The 21,596-nt window shown below is 33.6% G+C and overlaps 2 protein-coding genes across 2 annotated transcripts in view; both read left to right on the forward strand.

Annotated features, from left to right (window-relative positions):
- LOC126835664 (phosphatidate phosphatase LPIN3) overlaps window positions 1–21,596 on the forward strand; it is a 207,466-nt gene that overhangs the window by 141,212 nt on the left and 44,658 nt on the right. The window lies entirely within an intron of this gene.
- On the forward strand, window positions 248–21,339 carry LOC126835668 (uncharacterized). The gene is made up of 2 exons (XM_050568405.1): window positions 248–623; window positions 18,357–21,339. The coding sequence occupies exons 1-2, from the start codon at window positions 575–577 to the stop codon at window positions 20,315–20,317; spliced, it is 2,010 nt and encodes a 669-aa protein (XP_050424362.1). The 5' UTR covers window positions 248–574; the 3' UTR covers window positions 20,318–21,339.

The following is a 21,596-nucleotide window of genomic DNA, read 5'->3' on the forward strand; positions in this document are numbered from 1 at the left end:
GGGTAAACGCACATGGCGTGTACTGTATATAGGTACACCTATGTATAATATGTTTTTATAACGATAAAATCATTTTAAAACCCATCGTTGTAGCGTTTTCCACGGTGCCGGGAAAATACAATGGACCGCGGAAGCACGTGACAAAACTTTAATGTCAACAACAGACAGCGCTGCGGTCGAGGGTCAGCGAAGGTCGCGTCGCCGGCCGGTGGCGGCTGCCGGCAGCGTCAAGTAACCGACAGCGACACACGGACACTGTACCGCCGCAGTGGTCGCCGTAGCCCGTAGTACTACCGCAGGGGGAGTGACAAAAAAAATCAACGCGCCGCGCCGTGGACGAAAATATCAACTGGCCGCCGGGAACAGTGTTTTTCGGCCTTACACCGACGCCACTAGTTGATTCACGTCGAACCGCACGGGACCATCCCTCGATAAACCGCCGCAGGGTCGAGGACATCCGCACCGAATTCCCCGAGTGCGTGCGCGTCGTACCTATTTAATAATATTTTTTCGGTTCGGTTCGGTCGTCGAGGGTATCACCACACATTCCGCTGTTATTTCAAAGGCTGCATCAATGATGTTGATAATTACCACTGCACCTGCTCGAAAAGCATATTGTTTTCGTAAGTAAACGTTTTTCTTTTATTAGTCGTCCAAATTGCGATTATCTTATTATTATTTTATTTTTTAACCAAAATACGTGACGCTTGTGCCGCTCGAAAGGAATATTCTAGTTTCTACTTCCGTTATTTCGTTATCTCGTCCGATTGTAATTGATTAGTCAATAATCGTGTAATACTATTAATAAGCGCGTCGGGATAACTATTTGTAGTACACTTACAAGAAAACCGTCCAATGCGCCAAGAATGAAAGTTTTGGCACCGCGTCGGACCTCGACCTAGGGACTTTAAAAAAAGAAAAATATACACTACATTTATAATTATATGTGTCTATCTTAAAGCTTCCGGCTTGACGAAACCCGAGGGTATCGCACTCGTCACCGACTTCCCAATTCCCTAAGGTCGTTGGCAATATTTTGGCGCTTTTTAATTGTCCAATGTCGTTGTCGTTTATCACACATCAATTTTTTTATTCACACGGTTGCGTTGTCCTGGCAGATTATTTTTAGAGTCGTTTATGTAATTCTGAGCTCCGTCGCAGTCCGACCTTTGAGTTAATGTAGTACTAACGTCAACTGCAATGCCTATCGTTTAATATTTAATTTACCCCAATGAAAATGTTATGTCCATTAATCGATCTTAACCTTGTTAAATTTTCAAACGACATTCATGTAACGCGAAGTATGATCATTAGTTTGCACTAGAAAATCATTATGTTGCACATATTTGGCCCTCATAATAATATAGGTACGTTTGACGACGACGGCAATGCGTTAAAATAGACCTATACAAGCAATTTATACTAATATTATGACATTATGTTTTCTTTTATTTCGCTACCGGGCACCGGCCGTTTAACGACGATTAAAATTGCCGCCTTATTGCAGCACCGAAACATAATAATAATCATTATTATTGTTTTTACCATTAGTCGACACGACAAAAAAACAAGTTTAATTTTCTCGAAACAAATTAAAATAGTGTATACGCTGAAAAGCGTCAACCTCTTAAAAGGTCATGACTCATAAATCCTATTATCTCTTTATTTTATTTAATAACATATAAAGTTTATCACCATAGTATAATTCTGTCCTGTTTGTGTGTAAATAGATTTTTTCATCTATACACGTTTATGCTGTCAAAAGTTATGATCATTACGGTATTAACAGAGTAAATAAATCTGTGTTTTAAAGTCTACAAATACTAATAGTTATAATTTATCAGCCATAGTATTATAGTTTAATCGATTAACTAAATTATTTATACCTATATAAGTTTGTACAAATTGTTTGCTTAAATTGTTAGGAGTTAGCACTATAACCTCTCCAATTAAAAGTCTATACTCCCATGGTGTCTATCCGTCGCTTGCGGCGATAGCTTTAATAACCGACCTAATTAATTAATTAATACTAATTAATTAAAAGTATTACTGGTTGACGGTAGTCGCTGAGAACTTATTGTATGCTAATTCTAAGTATACTGTGAAAAATATGATTCACCGCTTTTAGGTACCTCGCGCAATTTAAGTATTATGAGAAAATAATGACCGATTCCACTTATTTATGTATTATACAGTTTGCCCCAGAATGATTATATGAGTGTTAATCTTTAAACCATCAATACCGCAATATAATGTTTCAGAGAGACTACATGTAACTTGTACTTATATATACTCCAGCTAAAAAAATTGTAAATTGGCAAGTGATAACAACACGAATTCGTAACGTCAGATTACAATGAACGTTTAAGCCACACACGTTCAATCAAAAAATATAGTTTTATTATTATTATTTTACGTACCTTCGCGCATATTATTATCAAATGTTTATATAGATCCATAGGTCGACGTACAACGGTTGACAAATATCTACGGGTTTATCTGTAAAACCATAAATAATAAGAAGCGAAATGAGTTCATTACTAATGACAATATTAATGTCGATTAGATAACGCGGATAAATACAATTATTTGGAGAAAAATTAACTAATTTTTTTTTTGTGTGAATTAATATGAGTATATATTACAAAAATTTAAAAAAATTCGTGTCTTTCGAGGTGCAACGGTTGCATAAGTTCAATCTTTGCATAATATAATTTTATAATGCTCTATGCACGGTTACGTGCAGTGGTCGGATTGACACGACGCGATAAAAACCCCTCCGCCTTTTACGCATGTCGTCGGACTTATGTTAACTTCGTGTGGCTGACGTAATTATTATTATATGTTCTTAAATACACACACACACACACACACACACAAATACACATATTCAAACTCACGCGGCGATGAACAATTATTACTTATTATTGTCTCTTGTTTGCAGTCGGCAGGTCTATGCGGTTTTTTGCAACGACACACCGTGTGGCTCTTCAACTTGTGAGCACTGAGAATAGTATTGTTATTTTTTTTATAATAACATAGTATGTCAATTTAGAATAAACGGACAACCCATATATCCTGTAGATTTTTTGAGACGTGGGCGCTGAGGCGATCGTGCCCTCAGCTTGAGCAGAACATAACTAATTAGGAAAAATAATTTAAAAAAAAAAAAGATTATTTAGTTTTTGAAAATTATAGCCCCTTAGATAGATTGTACCCTGGTGGCTGGTCTACGACCGGCGTAAGACACGGCTATAGAATTCTGCAATCTGTAATTACATCTCCGTTCGATTTGACTTGGCATGTGCGCTGTCTCTGCAAAAGGTCTTTTTTTCCGGCGAAAAAGATAAAATACCGATTAACGCATTACGTAGCGATAACGTCGAGGACACACACAAAAAAAAGACCAACGGCAATCAGCCAATTAAATTTATGATGTTCTTCTAATTTTGTTGTATAATATAATAGTAGTCACTGATCGTTTCGTATATGACCATGCAATATGCAACTTTATTGCAATATCGTTTTTTCGACGCCGGAAGATTTCGTCAATTTGTTGCCAATCATTTACACGTGCAATGCCGCCAGCTCTTAGCCCAAGTATGATAATTGTACACAAGTACTCCTATGCGTACAGAGGTTACGCCGTCTTGCCAGAGCGATCGACGTTATCCAATGACGTTATTTTGTCCTTTAGAGCACAGTCCAATACTATCTATAAGGATAATTATTAACGTCGTCATAATCCGGCAATCCCTGAACATGCGTGGGAGTCATTTTGATTTTTTTCAGGTACCTTCAATCAATAATTTGACTGTCGACCTCGTCATTATCGGTTCATTTTGTTACCGTATCCTTTAACATAGCTTCGAATTTCAATGAATATTTAAGGTGCACTAGAATACTACTTGTTTCGCTATGAATTTTAATTTGCAAACATACCACTATACGAGAATTATGTAATTTTGTTGAGTGCCATAAAATTAATATTAGCTAATATATAATATTATGTCATTTGTGTGAATTAGTGTAAACTGGATTATGTGTACAATTTTATCACAATGCTTCTTTTTTTACCTGCTCCTCTGCACTACCGGCCGGTATAGTTAACTATTTGCATACAACTCGTATCCCATTCAATATTTGACCATTTTTACTGGTGCGTCTAGACGTATAAAAACTGTTTACGACCGTAGAAAATAGATGATCCTATCAATGAAATTTATGTTATGATATTGTGTGTTGACCTCAAACGTGTCGCACCCGTTTCTTTGGCGTCTCTACGCGGACCGCGTCGACGAAAGTGACGCCACATAAATCTTTTACACGCAGGTAAAAGGAATTAGGTATTTCATTTTTACCATATCATTTTAAGGGTGTAAGAAAATGAGCAAGTAAGAGAGAAAGATATGTTTTGTGTTCTTTTTTTACCCTGAATAGGGTAGTATCCGACTTGTACTTGACTAATGTACGCGTGTAGACGGGGATGAGGAAGACGGTTTGACCCAAGTCTCCTGGTCCATTAACAACGTCATTATAGGTGTGGCCACAGTTTTAAAGCAAATAAGTACACGTGTTATTGTGGTCGGGCAAGAGTCAATTTGAATTTCGAATTGTTCCCCACGGCCGGCAATGTTTAACAATTTACTATGTCCTCCAGAAGTTATACTCTATCGTTTCGCGAATTTCTTTGGAATTAAACCTATTTTTCACAGTAAAAACCAAGTTTTCCTAAGTTTTACTCATAATATATACATGTCTAAAATTAAAAAATACCCGAAAAACAAAACAAGTATTTTTACTTAACTGTAGCATAATAGGACACCACTTTATGTTTCCTATAGATACAGATTTCTTAAATGTACCCATTTTTTCATTTGCCAGGGTTTTTTTATTATACAATTCTATAACATAATCAACCTCTAGCATGTGTGGACCAATATAATGATATAGGAAATGTTAAGAATTTCCAAACCACTTTTATCCCTAAGGGTTTTCATGCTTCATCGACACCTATAAAATATTAAATGATATTAAACAAAAAGCACAAAAACGCATACAAAAAATTGTAATAAGTATATGTTAAACCGTGGTTTCAATATTTTTCGATTGATTGTTTACCACTTTTAATCTTAACATCTGCAGATAAAATAACTATGAATGATATTTTAGAGGAGGGGACAACATGACGTTTATTAAGTGTTTAATTTTTTTAACACATAAGCAACGTTCCAACATTTGATTATTAACTGTCCTGTAAATATCATGTAATATATTCGCTTGGTCTAGTAGTTATGTTGTCGGCAAGTCATCCACTTCACCGGGCATTAAATGTTGCAACATTCATCCAACAGTATCTTCGGCGGTACTCTTACATTCATTTGTTTACTATGTGATGCGCAGGTACCCACCTATTATTATATAAATTACAGACTCCATCACTCTAAATGGCTATCGAATAGAAATTAACTTAATCATACCACTTGAAACCTGTAGTATCCAATTTAAGGCTTTGTACGTCAAAATGCGTTAAAGGTGTCTGTAGTATCCTTTTGAGTAGGTACCTAATATAAAAACTGTTTTTATGTGGTTTATAAGAGCCGCCACGAAGAATGTGTATGGTTCCACTTGTACTTGGTTATAAAACTAAACGCATTGGCTTGTAAAACCTAGAAAACTGCAAATGATGTTAACGGTCAAATCGTTCCTAAATTTAAAATAAAAACTATTTGGTTTATTAAATTCTATTCATTTGTTCATTTATATTTCAGTGATTTTTAGATTTAAACGAGAAGTACCTATACATTTGAAATGGAGCCAATGTCTTCCTCAGTTGGGTTTTTTTAAACAAAAATATTTTATACAGTGTGTCATCAGTATTTACTAATAGAGAATATACATTAGTCATTACTAAGCTAGGGCAGATACAACTTGCAACTACATTGGAAACGTAGCGGCCCGATTTACGGATACCTATAAAAATAACAAATATATTCACGATAATAATATTTGATGGAGACAATGGCCTATAAAAAAAGTAGATATATTGAATTATTTAATGTTACTACAAATTGATTAGTTATCCACAATACTACTTGACGTAACATAACTAAATCGACCCCTGGCCAACAGCCACTTTCTCCTGGTCTCCCGACCTGCCAGTCCGCTCCTGGTCAGTTGTGCTTTGGTTTCGGTTCCCAGTTTCTCTCCCAACTCGACCGCGGTAATGAGTTATTTTTTTTTAATAGTCTTTATGGTTTGTTTTCATAATTTTTCTGTATTCCAATAAATAATAAATAATATTAATATTTCCTTTTAGTTCAAATGTTTACCTCCAACATCTACTATCTAAAGTGCAAGAGCCACCTAACCAGTGCCGCGTCAAACCAAAGTCAAAAATGCAAAACAAAAAATTCATTATCTATAACTAAGTTCCTAGTATCATTATCGAAAAAAACTATGTGTATCTCTAGATAAACTTTTAATGTTTAATTTAGTTCATAGGTAAGTATGCGCTAAAACTGCTCAATTCAAAAAGAACTTGCATCTCCTGAGACATGTTTTACGCGTCGAAAAATGTGGTGTGACCCTCTCGAGTGATGTTGCTATGAAAGTACACATTTTTAACTCGGCTATCATTGATCTCTTGACTCTTCGATCAAAATGTTATTTTGTCGATTACATTTCATCACGATAACAAAAACAATTTGACCGTTACCACAGAGGGTGGTCTGACGGTTTTTATTTCTATATTTAATGACCGCTGATGAGTGGTGAGATCACGGAAATACAACGGCACGCGCCTAATATTGTTTTACACACTAACACAACAATCGACACTTTCGTACGCACAAAAATTATTGTCTATACAAAACTATTTAGAAATTAATGTGAATTAAACATAACCCTTATTTCAAAAATATCATTTTTTAAGTTGACGTACTTTTTTTTAGATGAGTATAGTTTTCTATTACCATTGACTAAACCTATTTAATCATTACTACTAGGTACTAACAAGTAACAACAGTTTTACATTCGTTGCATTTGTTTTTATAATTTATTATTATTTATGAAGCTATAATATTATTGTTACTTTAAGTTTAGATTTCTGATATAGCTACAGTCCAGTGATTGCGAGTAAAAAAAAGTTTAAATTTTCAAAACACACTATAATATTTATATACCTATATGGTAGTAAATTAAAGTATAGTTTGTTTAGGTGTCTAAAATTAATTTTTAAAATGTGTTTTAAAATATAAGTGATGAAAAAGATAATATAAAATAATGCTCGGAAAGATGATAGTTTTTTTTATTAAAAATTAACTATTAATTCATAATATCCAAGACAAACTGTGCCTTTTCTACAGATTTCGTTGTTGATAGTAATAGACAATAGTTTTGTATAATATTTTTAAAGTAGCTTTGACAATTATAAATATTGAACGTTAAAGATGTATGATAATAATTGAATACCTTAACGAAAACAAAAGGCGCCTGTATCAAAATTCAAAGGGAAAAAACGATAGTATCGTTTTTGTAACTTAGTGTTTAAGTTTTATCTCGAGAAAAATGATAATACAATAAAAATGGTGAACGAGTAATATTGTTATCTTTTACCCTATCGACTAATCGGAAATCACTATACTTTCCTAGAAGTAACACCATAAAAAGTTGTTTACACTTTTACTTTTAAACGTGGTATGGCGATTGGTGCAACTACACAATTTGTGTCTCACCTTTTATGATATGCATACTAAACATAAAGCAGTATACAATAATATATAACAGACGTACTGCATAGACAGCATAGTGCATAATATAGTACATACATTTTAAAGGTCAGGCGTGTGAACTATATTTTGTACATGGAATACAAACTCGGTTGGCATGGACGAATAAAAACGTTTAAACAGGAAACGGTTTTGCGTTTAAACGTCGATGAAGCGTGGTGGGTTGTTACACTCAGGGCGGCCGTACACATGTTTTAGGGGTCAACCTACATGGTAAACGATTTATTATAAAGTATGTTTTTAAAAAATGTATATATATATATATTACACATTAGAGACCCGTTTGGGGTTTAATCACGTTTTTCCCGGTCATTGCGACGCACTCGAAAAGTTGTGTGAGCGACCTTTTTTTTCCTCTACCGACAGAGGGTTTAACGCGGTTTAGTGTGCACACCATCTGGCCATGTTAAAAATGTTTTATTGAATTAGCTAGTAAACGGACACAATGTAGAGATAGTATCTGGCGCGGCGACATTGCGATGGATCCGGAGGCGACAAACGCATTGTTTTCGCGCGAGTCCACACATACACGTGGTCTTTTGTTCCTCTTCGGGGTAAGTGTGTTTTGAGAAGGACCGCTGTCCTCTGCCGTTGTGGAATCGGTATGCGTTCGATGACAGAGAACCACAATAAAGAGATTTAGATGGTTTTCATAAAAAAATACATTCATATCGGCTGTTCAATAAATGGATAGTTTTGGGCGTCCCTGAACGTGACGAAACCGTAGAACGCGATTGAAAACGTTTAAAACTGCTATCACATGGTGATCGAGGCAATCATTTGACGCCGCCGAGACGTCTGCCAGTATAAGCCCGTTGCTCAAGTATTATCCGGTGAAAGCGAAATGCCCTTTACCGTAGTTGATCTTTACGCGCTATTTATGGCAAAATACACGTAGATATCCGCGTCCACTGTTTTTATTTTATGATATTATTTTTAAAGAAAAAGCATATTAGGTTATATCTGTAATAACTAACATAACACAACCGTCCATACGGCCGCCCCCGACGTCTACGCGACAGTAAAACGACACTCGTGGAGAATTATTATCGTACACGACAAAGTAGTATATTATTATGTGTTAACATGAGGGTAGGAAAAAAGCAAACCGGGTTTCGTGCCCACTTCCAATCTCGGAGAAAAATATACTAATGTTTAACCCGCAAAGGAGTAGTGTTTTTTTTCGCTTTTACAACGCGTTATTGGTACGTTTATACAGCGTTTTTTTATACCGGTCAACTATTTTTAACAGCGTAATATAATCACTGTTATTGTTTGTAAGACATAATTTTAATAATAGCAATAATAAATAATAATATAAATTATATGTACAATATTTATTTGCATTTTACCTTGTTCGTTTGTATTATTTTTTAGTTTTTCCAGTTGTAATAGAATAATATTTATTTCATTGCAATCGCTGTTTAATTTTTGCTGAACAATGTCCGATAGAATATATTCAATAGAATAGTAAGATAAATTATTACACAGTAAAATAAACGATGGTAAACAATTTTTTTTTTTGTTCTCTTATTTGTTTGACATCACATATCAAAAGTCATCTATACGGTCGCGTAATTCAATAACGTTAACTCTCGCTGGTGACTATATAGTGTGTGTGTGTAACCCTATAAGGACTACTACCTAACGCATTATCATAATGGCCGTTTATCTTACATTGCTGTATAAATACAAGTATCGAGTATTAAAAAAAAATAAAAAATTATTGGCATATTTCTAATGAAGTATTGTCTCACAATTATTCTCTCAAGTCGTTCCACAGATAAACTGAAGTGTATTGATTTTACACGTAGCCAACAAGTAGTATTCTTCCTATAGATTGTTTGTGCCGGAAAAGCCATTGACGTAAACACATACTAAACCTATTCAAGGTACCGAAATTACACTTCTAACGATTACACTATAAGTCGTCATAACGATTACTCGTGTTTTGGTTTTTTTCTTGTGGTTTTACTACCTAACAACGCGCATGTCTAAGACCTTCAACACTTTTATCATATATAATATGTTCTTCGCCTTGAAAAAGTAATGCACTAAAAATATGTAATAGAGATTACACTGCACTTCTTTAGAAAGTTAACAGATAACTAGATCTTAATTAATCGTTGAGTTGATGTTTACCATCATAATTAAAATCGCGAACAAGTGTAATTAAAAGGAGAAAAGGAAAATACTAAAGACTATATCGAGGATAATGTAGCACCTGAATAACGATTCTTAATTTGTTATATTGTACCTTGACCTTCATGCCTTTTTCCAGTACTGAGTATTGAAGATATAAACAAAATTAAAACGTAACGTAGGTACCTACGCAATAACTTCTTGTTTTTTCTTATTACCGATATTAGAATTTAGCCACTTAGCTGAAAAATAAGTATCTATTACTCATAATTATTTATTATTGTCTAGTACATCAGCTAAAAAATAATTGTATATAATAATTGCATCATGCGTGCTAGTATTTGTTAGGATATTTTTCTCATATCTACAAACCGTCCTGTATTGTGCTAGTGTGCTAGTGTGCTACCAGCTACAGCCATATATGATAAAGGCTTGTATAATTAAATTAAAAAAACTCTTTTTGAAAAAAATAATGGTTTGGAATAAGAACAGATCAAGATCGTGGATTGAATTTAGGATTCGACTTATTTTTAATGAAAATTATCTGTTTCTAGTCTAAATTATATTTTTAAATAGGTAGATCTATATTATCATTTCGATTTTTTTCATTGCTTCTCGGCATCTATGGCTATTGGTTTGTTCATTGTTGGTTAGTTTGCTTAGGTTAGGTTTGTGAACTGTATATTAATAAAACTCGAGCGTAGCAAAATAGCATGGGTCGCCCTAAAAATCCCGGGTTGTCACCTATCCGAGATTATGCAGCGACAGACACAGTTTGGGTTCAGCCGAGTGATACCTGAGTTACCACTGCCCCACATATAGATTTATAGACGTATGGAGTATTCATTTTTCGTACAAAGCAGATGGTTTTTGAAGTAAACGTGATTATAGTATTTCGTATGTATTATCTATGTATTTATTTACAGTAAAACTGATTCTAAAAGTTGACAATTACCTACACACTAGTTTGACGACAGACCTATGCTATTGAAATACATAATAATCACATAACACCGAATACATTCGGTAACATCCGTATAGTGTTCAACATTGAAACTCACCTTGACACACATTTTCGGTGGCACGACGAGACCGTAAAAAATGGCTAGAATAATTATATTAGCCAGTTAGTCCACTTTCGTTTTCACAAAACATGGAAGTCCGTAAATTATTGGACTTTTATTTGAATGCAATCAGATCATTTTATTTTAAACATGTTCAGAGTAGTACCTGGTACCTACATGGCATGTTACAACTTTTAGCATTAGTCACTATTAATGAGTTGGCTAATAAAACGGACGACCTATACGTTACGCATGTCCATCTCGTGTTTGCGGAAATACGTCACTTATTATTGGGTATTATCCCAACTTTTTTAAAAATATGCTATTTTGTTAATGCTAATTACATATATGAGTATTAATAACAAGACTATTTTTGACTACATATAGTTATATACAAATAAATACTCAGCTACACTTCTTATTTACAACGCTAAGCGATTCTTAACTAGAATGAGATGTGATAGAAAATCCGCTTTAGTATGTGTGTTGTGGTCGTGAAGCTATATTATTGTGTAATGACTAAGTGAAAAAAAAAAAGGCGCGATAAAATCGTCATAATCGGCGTATTAAAATTTTAATGAATGTACAAAATGTACAAAAACAATATCTAAACCTTCGGATTACAATGATTTTAATTTCATATTAATCCGGTGGCAACTTTTATGACGCGATACTACATGTTTTATGTTTTACCTAACACATCAAGGATTCGGGTAGTTATTATACTACCCGGTTCGTCCACTACGTAACAAACAGCAATAAATGATATTATTACAACGACTGATCTACCTATGCAACGGTGTTGACGGTAGCATGACGTAACCGGTTACCGCTTTATAGTTTAAGATTTTTCAATGTAGTGTAGACACCCCTTCGCCGCCATTGCCATCATCCTCGAACGGCGTCAGTGGTAGAAAATAATAAAAAAAAGGCATGTTTTTTTCTCTCCATATTTGTCTTTTATGTATATAGATATTATATGTATTCTCGGACCGGCACGATCTAGGTGGTCTGATTGTAATACACGTATTTTTAGGAATATCAGGATAACAAACAATAGTAGGCTTTAGTTTTTTTAATTATACGAGTTTATATACAAAAAATATCGACGAATATTTTGATGAAATAATAGGTTCGTCGTCGAATAGTTATTTAATAATATGTTACAATATGGTTATTTTTGTTTTATATTATGGTAAATTTAGGTACCCATATACCCTGTATAAAAATATGAGGTCGTTTACACCTTTCTAAATAAGCCGGTTACTATAGGAAAGCATAAATATTCGACGGGTAGCGTGTAATTAAACAATTATTTTAATTATATATCACCTAATTACTGAGTACCATCCCGCGAAGAAAACAAATGTCATTGGCTTTTCTAAATGTATTTTATAATACATTTTTGAGTATTTTATTGACAGTATTGTTTCAATTTTTATCGATTTTTGTTATATTTATATTTTTAAATTAATCCATGAATCCATTGAATGTGTTATTATTGTTCAAGCCCGGTTTTAGGGTTTATAATGATTTCATAATCCGAAAACGCACTCAATGATTTCTAGAAAGACTAATCCGATTACAACGAAGTATAATTTTTAATTACTACTTGTTGTCAAGCTAACAATAGAAACACGACCAAGTCAACCTGCGGCCTACTAGTTGCATCGAAAAAAATGATTAAATATTTGATAATGACATCGGGATGCAATTCGTAGATAAAATTAGGTTGTACTTGGCCTCGGGATGCAACTAGTAAGCACCGGTATCGTGTCCCGCGAAAAAATTATCATTTCAAATAATGTACAGTGTAAAAGGAGATTTGGGAGTGTTCGCTACTACAATGCCGCGTGTACCTTAAATTTCAATTGAACAGTACTTCCATAAAACAAATGACCCGTCCATTGTGTTTGTGTTGTGTGTGTGTCAAGCAGACGTCGACGAGTCTTCGGGACGACGCGACTGAACCGAATGAATGGGTCGGCTGCGTCTTGTTGTGGATTTTCATAATACCGCAACCTAGGACACATCTATGCTAAAATACATACGGACAATGTACGCGTAACGAACTCCGACGACAATAGATTTTTTAATGGTCATTTTATTTTATTTTTTTAATTATAATACACGGGATAATAATTATAATAATGTATTGTGTAATAGAGTACGTTGTGCGACAATGGGGTTTTGAGTTAAAAAAAAAAAACAATGTATAATAATAGTATTTATTGTTGTCAGTTTTTTTTTTTTTATTGGCCAACAAATATTATTTTTTTAATAATTTTTTTGTTTTTTTTTACGAAGTAGATGTGTAACGCGCGCGTGGTCTATTATTTTTTTATTATCTGACATTCGGACGGGAGATGAATACCATACATTTTTTCGATGGAACGTTACGTCGTAAAATGCCCGTCTGTTACGATAAGTAAACATCACGGACGGGTAAACGTGGCGGAAAAAGACCCATGTGCGCTTCAGCGCTGTGTCTTCCATGTAAGTAAACCCCAATTTGGATACTTGCCGTCGACCAGTCGGACGGGTCCCAACCGCTACCTATAGTACATAGTACGCGACTGCCGACTGGTGAGCATACCGGTATCTATCACCGGACGTCAAATTTAGTTTCCAGACAACAGATAGGTTGGAAACGATACAAAAGATGACTTTCACAACTCGAACACGACTAATAATTATTGCGGTAAGCGCCGTGTGTTCCGCGGTGGATCGCCGGCCTCGGTTGTTTACAAACACGAAACAGCGCCGACCTAAGTAACTATACTGGAAGAGCACCGATTTCTCGGAAACTTGATGTCTTTAAAGTTAAGAAAAATACAAACTCGGCCAATTTTTTTAAACAAGCCATAATTTTACCATACAGACTCCCGATCGAGAAAATTTGATACCCTACTATTACGTTTCGGTTAGTTTTTTATCTTTAAAAAAGACAACCGGAGCCGTCAGCCGTCCCGTGGCTGTTTTTTTTTTGATATGGAACCATAATATAAAAATTTTGTTGTACAAAACATTTAAAATATCGTCGAAAAAATTACATTCACTACCTATTTATATTTTTAATGCGAATTAAAATGTGGTCGTTAATATGATTTTTTAGCGATTCGCAATGTTTTAAAGCAACTGAATTTTTATTTCGTGATTTTTTGTTTTAAGCCCTGGGACCAATGCTCTTCGGGCAGTAATTATTTATGCTGCTCCCGTGGAATAATACAATTAACCTTTGTGTCTTGATAAAACATATAAAGTAATTCAATCTGAAGTATGTATGTAGGAAATATTTTGTTAGGAGGATCTAGGGGCTAGGATTGTAGTATACCATTAACATTGAGAATTATAGAATTACAGTTAGCCTATAATCGTCATCCAGGTTATATCAATGAAACAACGATTTCGTTTAAAAGTATGGCGGACAGGCATTGATAAACAAGAGGAAAAATCAGTTAAATCTAGTCATGGTTGCAACTTGCTTTACTATCTTATCCACATTATATGAAGAGAAGTTTACCATTTATTTTACTTCTATGGTCAAAATCATGGATAGATTTACCGTTGATTTATTGAGATTTACCTTTATAGTCGAAATATTATATTTAGGTTGTGATAGATTATTATGTATTATACCTTGTTGATATATTAATTATTATCTTAGAGGGAAATATTATGTGCGAGCAAACTTGTTTAAATCTGTACCGTATGTTAATAGACAATTCAAAAATATACCCACTGTCGTTAATTTAGATCCATAAAACCACGTAGAGTGTACGTGAACGGAAGTTGCATAATGAATTATTATTTTCGCGACGAGTTAAAATGAGGTTACAAACGAACAACGGTATTTATAGTTATTTTCGTCCGAACCGCATAGACATTTTAAGGAAAATTAATTAATATAATATACATTTTTTATTAAATATCCATGTGTAAGTTTTTAAACATAACTTACGAGTTATGAATTTAAATAATAACAATACGTGATAACGATAAATACAGTCTTATCAATGTAAGTACCTACCTATACAGAGTGATTCTTTTATCTTTTTTTGATAGCAACTTTTGAAACTTAAACGGTAACGTACATATTTTTTAAACTTTTTAAATTAGGAATATTTCACTAAAAATGTTGATTGGTTGATAATTAGTTTTGAATTATTATTTTTAAAGTTATAAAAGTTTAAAAAATAGGACGGGAAAGGAAGCGCGCGCAGATAAAAATAATACTACACTCCACCTTTCTTCCTGCCTTAAACTTGAAATTTCAATAACTTCAAAAACAATTACCCAAAACTGGTCATCAACCAGACAAAATGTTTAGTAAAACATTTTTTATTTAAAAGTTTAAAAAATATGTACGTTACTATTAAGTTTCCAAATTTGCTATCAAAAAAAACTAGTTTGGGAGGGGGGTAGAAACATAATATTTTGTAAAAAATTGTATTGATGTATTGAGATCACATTATATAAAAACACTATGAAAAGAAAAATGTAATTATTAATTAAACCCAGTGAGATATTGAGTGGCCTATGATAAAAGAATCACCCTGTATTATAAGCAAGTGTGTTTTCACGGATTCAGTCTGCAGCACAACAATAAACCTAACACCCTTGAACGTAAACAAATTGTGCGATAATTTATACTAGTTACTACAATAATAATTACTAACCTATTATGATGATATTACAAAGTAAATTAACTTTAATCTATCACATCTATTTACTATTATCACTCTATTATTTCTATATATTATACTATATCACTGTATTTTAACATACAATTTTAATAGTTAAAACCAATTCTAAAATCTACAAACTTCATCTAACGCTATCATTTAATAGATACCATTTTAATGTGAACCCCTAATTAATATGTTGTTTCTGATAAATGTTCAATAATAACAAGTCGTTAAATAAGTTATCTCGCCTACTTAAAATGGTTTAGTACTCAAAACATCATACATTTACACTATACACCATCAATGCAATGTCATCAAAACGTTTGATTTCCATTGACAAGTATTGATGGCAGATGTATACATTAAAGAATATATAATGTTGTTTTAATTTCTAAAAAAAGTATAAAGTCACATACCGTGTAACTATCATGTCGACCCGTTGCCGGAAGTATGCGGTTGGTATAAAACGAATACCTACAGAAACGTAATCAGAGTAATAGTAATTTTCTGTCCTGTGAAAAAATAAATGCTACACGGTTGACACTATGCACAAATTGCTTAGTCGATATTATTTTCACATGGCTCGTTATTATAGGCGATTATTGATAAAAACTAAACACAATACATTTAGATAACGATGTTTAGATACAAGCGCAATCATTTTGCACCTATTATTACATTTTCTCTTTTACTCGTACATACTCGGTACGCCGTACGACAATAAAATGTTATAACGATGGATACAACAAATACATTATTCTTTGACCTGACTTAATCCCTAAAACGATATCAGCAAGTTTAAGTCGAAACAACAAAGAGGAATCGGATATGGCTTTTGGGCTATAGCTATTTCAATGGAAAAAAAAGGATTATACATCTCATTTACTTGGGTATTATAATATGGTAGATATTATACTGTACAAAATTGTATTCATTGTCCGATACCGACAAAAAAGTTTTATATTTTTTTACAATATCATACGGCTGTAGAAAACCATTATCCTGGGAGTACATTTTCTCGTATAAAAAAATAAACATGATAAATTGTTAGGCGTTTGTGTTATTTTTTTTTTTATAATGTAAATGCTTTGTTTGATTTGGGTTAATAATTAATATTCAGTCGGATTCTTTTTTCGAAACGTCGACGAAATTTGACACGTGTCTGTAAGATGTTGAAACCCGCAGGTAGAGTCGAGGCAATTTAATTTTGTCATCGTCATTTTTAAACATATAATTAGGATTAGACGACACACCATATACACATGTATATGTAACAGAAAAAAAATTGTGACCTATTTGTCTGGCCGATGGTTTTTTTTTAGCTTATCAAATGCAAATCTGTCAAATTCAGTTTTTTGTACCCATTAAAACCGGTTCACTTTCCTACTTCCAAAATAGGATGCGCGATTTGCACACAATTGCATTGTAAGTCATCGAAAAATGTTAAGTTTTCTTTTTTTCCGATCTAAAAAATAAGTGATTTTTAGAAAGAGCTGCGCAACCTTCCTAAAAGCCGGATAACTCGTACCTTATTCAACGACTAATAGCTGGTTTTCAGTGATCTTACTGGTTAACCAACAATATAAACGTACTTTGAAAGAGGTATGTCGAACTCGTGTTGGGTTCGATATTATGATGCCGAAAGATTAATATCGAATACAATACAAGTATTATAATATGAAATGTTTACTATACATGAAGTAAGAATTATTATAAAATATTTCAATATTATAGCGCATTCGAAATGGTGACTTTATGAATGCGTTTTATTTTGAAGAAAGAATGATAAAAAATAATTTACCCTTATGAGTTATGACCGAGTGGCAACTCGCACCACCTGTTATAAATTAGCATAATTCTGAATTCAAATGCATTAATATACCTGGTTATCATATTTACAATAATATACTTTACAGTTTACACCCTTCTTAAAATCATTTAATATATAATATTACCTTAATAATTTACCATAATATTCTATCTGATACGGTGATAGGTATATATAAATAAACGGCGTTCTTTTATTTCATATTAATTCTATATTAGTAAAACGGTCAACAATTTGTGTTTGCCGTTACCATTATGTATACTTGTAGTAAGGGTTCATTATCTCTTATGATTTAATCATTTGTACGAACATACTGTCAAATAGTTAAATTATATGAAATACTTAACTTATTAAAACATTGGTATGACAACGTATCATCATCTTTTAATTGTAAATATAGGTGTACTGTTACAAATAGAAACATATGTTTTGGTACAAAAATAGAGCCTGTATGCACTATACAAGTTGGACAAAAAATTAAATATAAAAAAAAAATGGATCTTTGCTATTTTAATATATGAGCTTAAAAACTTTAGCTTAATGTTTTATTCAAAAATCTCTTAAATAACGCTCATTAATAAATCTAGCATAGATATCCCGTAAGCTTAAATTAAGATTTTGCACAAAATTACGTAAACTGAACTCCCTAATAAGTAGAAATTATAACGTTCGAGTGGAATTATTGGAGAAAGCCAAGGACCTAGAAATGTATTAATTACTATACATTGTTTTTCTAAGTATTCCATGGCATTTAGACACCTATAATGAACATTGTTATTTTTAATAAGAAAAATTTTAAAAATAATCGTTTTTTGTATTGACTAATTATAAATTAATTTTACAGAAAGAAATGCAGTAATGGTATCATCAATCATGCAAGTACTTATGTTCCTGTGCGTTTTGACTGGTATGAGTGTAGCATCCACTTCATGTCCAAACAGATGTAAGTGTTTCACTACCGTCCACGGTATATCGGCGGTCAATTGTACTGACATACCAACAGCAGTTGAATCCTCTGGAAATGAATGGCCACAAAAAGTTCTTCGAATACACTTCAAAGCTGGCCGCACCTCGCCAATAATGTTAAAAGACAGAATATTTAAACCCTTTCCTCGACTCACTTTTCTAGACATCACAGGACACAAAATTGGATACGTGGGAAGTTTGGCGTTTGACGGTTTACCCGAATTGGTGGAACTTAACCTAATTAACACTAATATTAGGAAATTAGACCGCAACACGTTTGCTGGAAACTCTAAACTAGCGTTTCTGTCTTTGAAGAAGAACCACGGTGTCATTATTGGACCTTCATTTTTGATTTCCAACTCGATAACCGAGCTGGACATATCGGAATGCGGATTGAAAACGTTAAAAAGCGTATACTTTAATGGTTTACCTAATTTAAAGTACTTGTTCGCGAGTAAAAACGAATTAAGAAGCCTAGGATTTCAATTTGGGCCTTCTAGTCTTAAATACGTGAATCTCGCTCATAACCACATCACCGACGTTGAAGAAGATCTAGAATCGTACAAGCGGCTAAGAACGATTGATCTCACGGGCAATCCAATAAACTGTACCTGTGAACTGGTGGACAAAGACCGGATACTCGCGGCTAAAGGTGTGGCGCTCGGTAATACGATTAATTGTGTAAACACTGGAAGATCGCTGAATGATATGATCGAAGCGTGTTCAGATAAAGACATGATGGGAGACGACGCCGAAGCAGATATCTACAAAGCCGATAATTTATTGAAAATCGACAACAGCACATTACAAGAACACGACGATTTCATCGATTCGGGTTCTGGATCGGGTAGCGGAGACGGAGAAAACGATTTTGTAAACAAACCAACCCAATCACCTATACTGACCACTCAAGCTGCCGTGCCCGAAGTCAGCGAGGCGACTCCGAACAAAACACAGGTTCTGACAGTGCAGACTGCTTTATCCGAAAACCAAACTGACATCCAAAATACAATTGACAGTAACGAGACAGCCGCCTTAATTCCAGTGACAGAAAATCCCATAACCTTACAGCACATCAGCGAAACGCATAATGAACCAGAGACGCCGGTCGTTCCGAAAGTGGAATTATCTCTACCTGTTGAACCCACGGCGGCAGAAGACCAGATAACTACTGATAAGTCCAATAAGCCACCAGTAGACACTGTTACCGAATCTCATTCAACGACCAAGCCGGTCGAGACTGCCACCAAATCTCATTCGTCTACTCCGGAAACGAACAATTCGAGTTCCAATAACGGTATTGTTCCGCAAACGATACAAGCGCCGGAAGACGAAAAAAAGGTGCCGACCAAAATCACCGAGTATTTAAAATCGAACACGGGAATAACGGCTACCGCTGCCGTACTAGCGATCGTGATCATCGCCATTATCTACAAAGCCGTGTGCTCGGGTCACAAGAGAAACCACGGTCCGATAACAAACGAGAAAAACGTGGAGCTCAAAGACATCAAGTACATGCCAGCCGACACGGAAGATTGCAACCACCATCACGACGACACCCCTACGGGTTCGGTGGAAGACAACTTGCTAGAAGACCACGACAGCGACGATGAGGACTACAGTATTAGCGAAGATGTGCAACCATCTCGGAAATCGCCAACAGCAAATGGTCATGCGACAAGTGGTTTGCTAAACAGCTCAGTGGACGCACCGAACAACCGCGAGGAACTGTCGAGGACTTCACCCAACAGCCAGGACAGGCCAACCAAAGTAATCGTGAAAATGGCCGAAACGCCAAAAGCTCAGAGACCTTGCATTAAAAACTTCACTAATGTTTAAACATATTTGCGGTTCTGTTAAACTAAACGACTCATAACTACACGGTTAATGACTTTTTGTTCTTGACGTTTTGTGGATGATTACTGCTGGAACGTATCATCTGTAATTATCGATTGTAAAAATGTTTTTATTTATTATAATATATTTAATAATAATTTTTATACTGTTAATTTTATATTATTTCGAATTTAATATTATTATAATACACGTTTAATATTTTATGTACAACAAAAAAATTAATGTATATTCTCATTAACAGAAACCTTGTTAACAAATAATTATTTTTATTGAAATGATAGTAACCGGTATGTGGACGTACGCTATTATTGGACAATTCTCATGTAGTTAACCAGCAGCCAGATAAAAAATATACATAATATATTATTACTCCCTCAAAAATATATCTTATTTCAAGGTTCTGAATTCTTTGTTGCTATACCTTAAGTTGAAAGTGTTGATGTTTAATAATAGATGTCATTTTTTTTACTACTATACATTTTTATTTATAACTATCTGTGACCAATGTTAAATGTTAAATGTTAATGTAAATTATATTAATGTAGGTATACGTTTAAGAAAATTTGTTATTGTATATATAAATTATTATATATTTATACAAGTGTCCACATTTAATTGAATTTTTTTAAATATTTTCGTACTTAAATGTATGTTTGTTCACAGTAAGAAATATCAATTTTTAAGAAGCCATTGGACATTTGCTCACTGATTTATAAACACATTTAAAATTACAAATGTTAAGGTTTGGTTCCTAAAAAAAATTGTATGTTCGACTCTAAAAAAAAAAAGGTGCCATTATTTGGCTTTGATTTTTATTTGATAATGAAACTGGTGAACTGTTCACATATACCTGTACAAATATTTATAAAATGTGATAACTACAATTTTTATATTTATTTTATCGACTTAATTTTCACTGACTGTTTTTATTGTTTTTACATACTACCAAAAGTATAAAATATAAAAAACCGTTTAATATATTATATTTATCGTGTATTGCAAATAAATTATTATTACCCAGAAATTTTATTAAATAATAAATTTATACTATTATGTACAAAATAAATGTTTTTGCACTTACTTTTGCATGTAACAACGGATATTATTGTTTTTTAATTATTCTTTGTTTTATGTTATGGATCAGTTGGGAAAACATTGAATAAAAACGGCTTGAGAATTATCAGGTATAAATCAGATAGGTTGCTTTAAATCAATTAAAATCAATGATCAAAGTAAGAAAAAATATAGATTATAGAAGTTT

The sequence above is a fragment of the Adelges cooleyi genome, unplaced genomic scaffold (genome assembly GCF_023614345.1).
Source record: "Adelges cooleyi isolate 19-005CV unplaced genomic scaffold, UGA_ACOO_1.1 ACOO_flye_CR_arks_rails_tigmint_CR_PRNA_23, whole genome shotgun sequence".
NCBI lineage: Eukaryota > Metazoa > Arthropoda > Insecta > Hemiptera > Adelgidae > Adelges > Adelges cooleyi.

Excerpts from the sequence above, each read along its gene's own strand:
- LOC126835668 (XM_050568405.1), top strand. The coding sequence starts at position 575 with ATGATGTTGATAATTACCACTGCACCTGCTCGAAAAGCATATTGTTTT. Across the intron at positions 624-18,356 it reads TCGAAAAGCATATTGTTTTC|AAAGAAATGCAGTAATGGTA; the intron begins GTAAGTAAACGT and ends TTAATTTTACAG.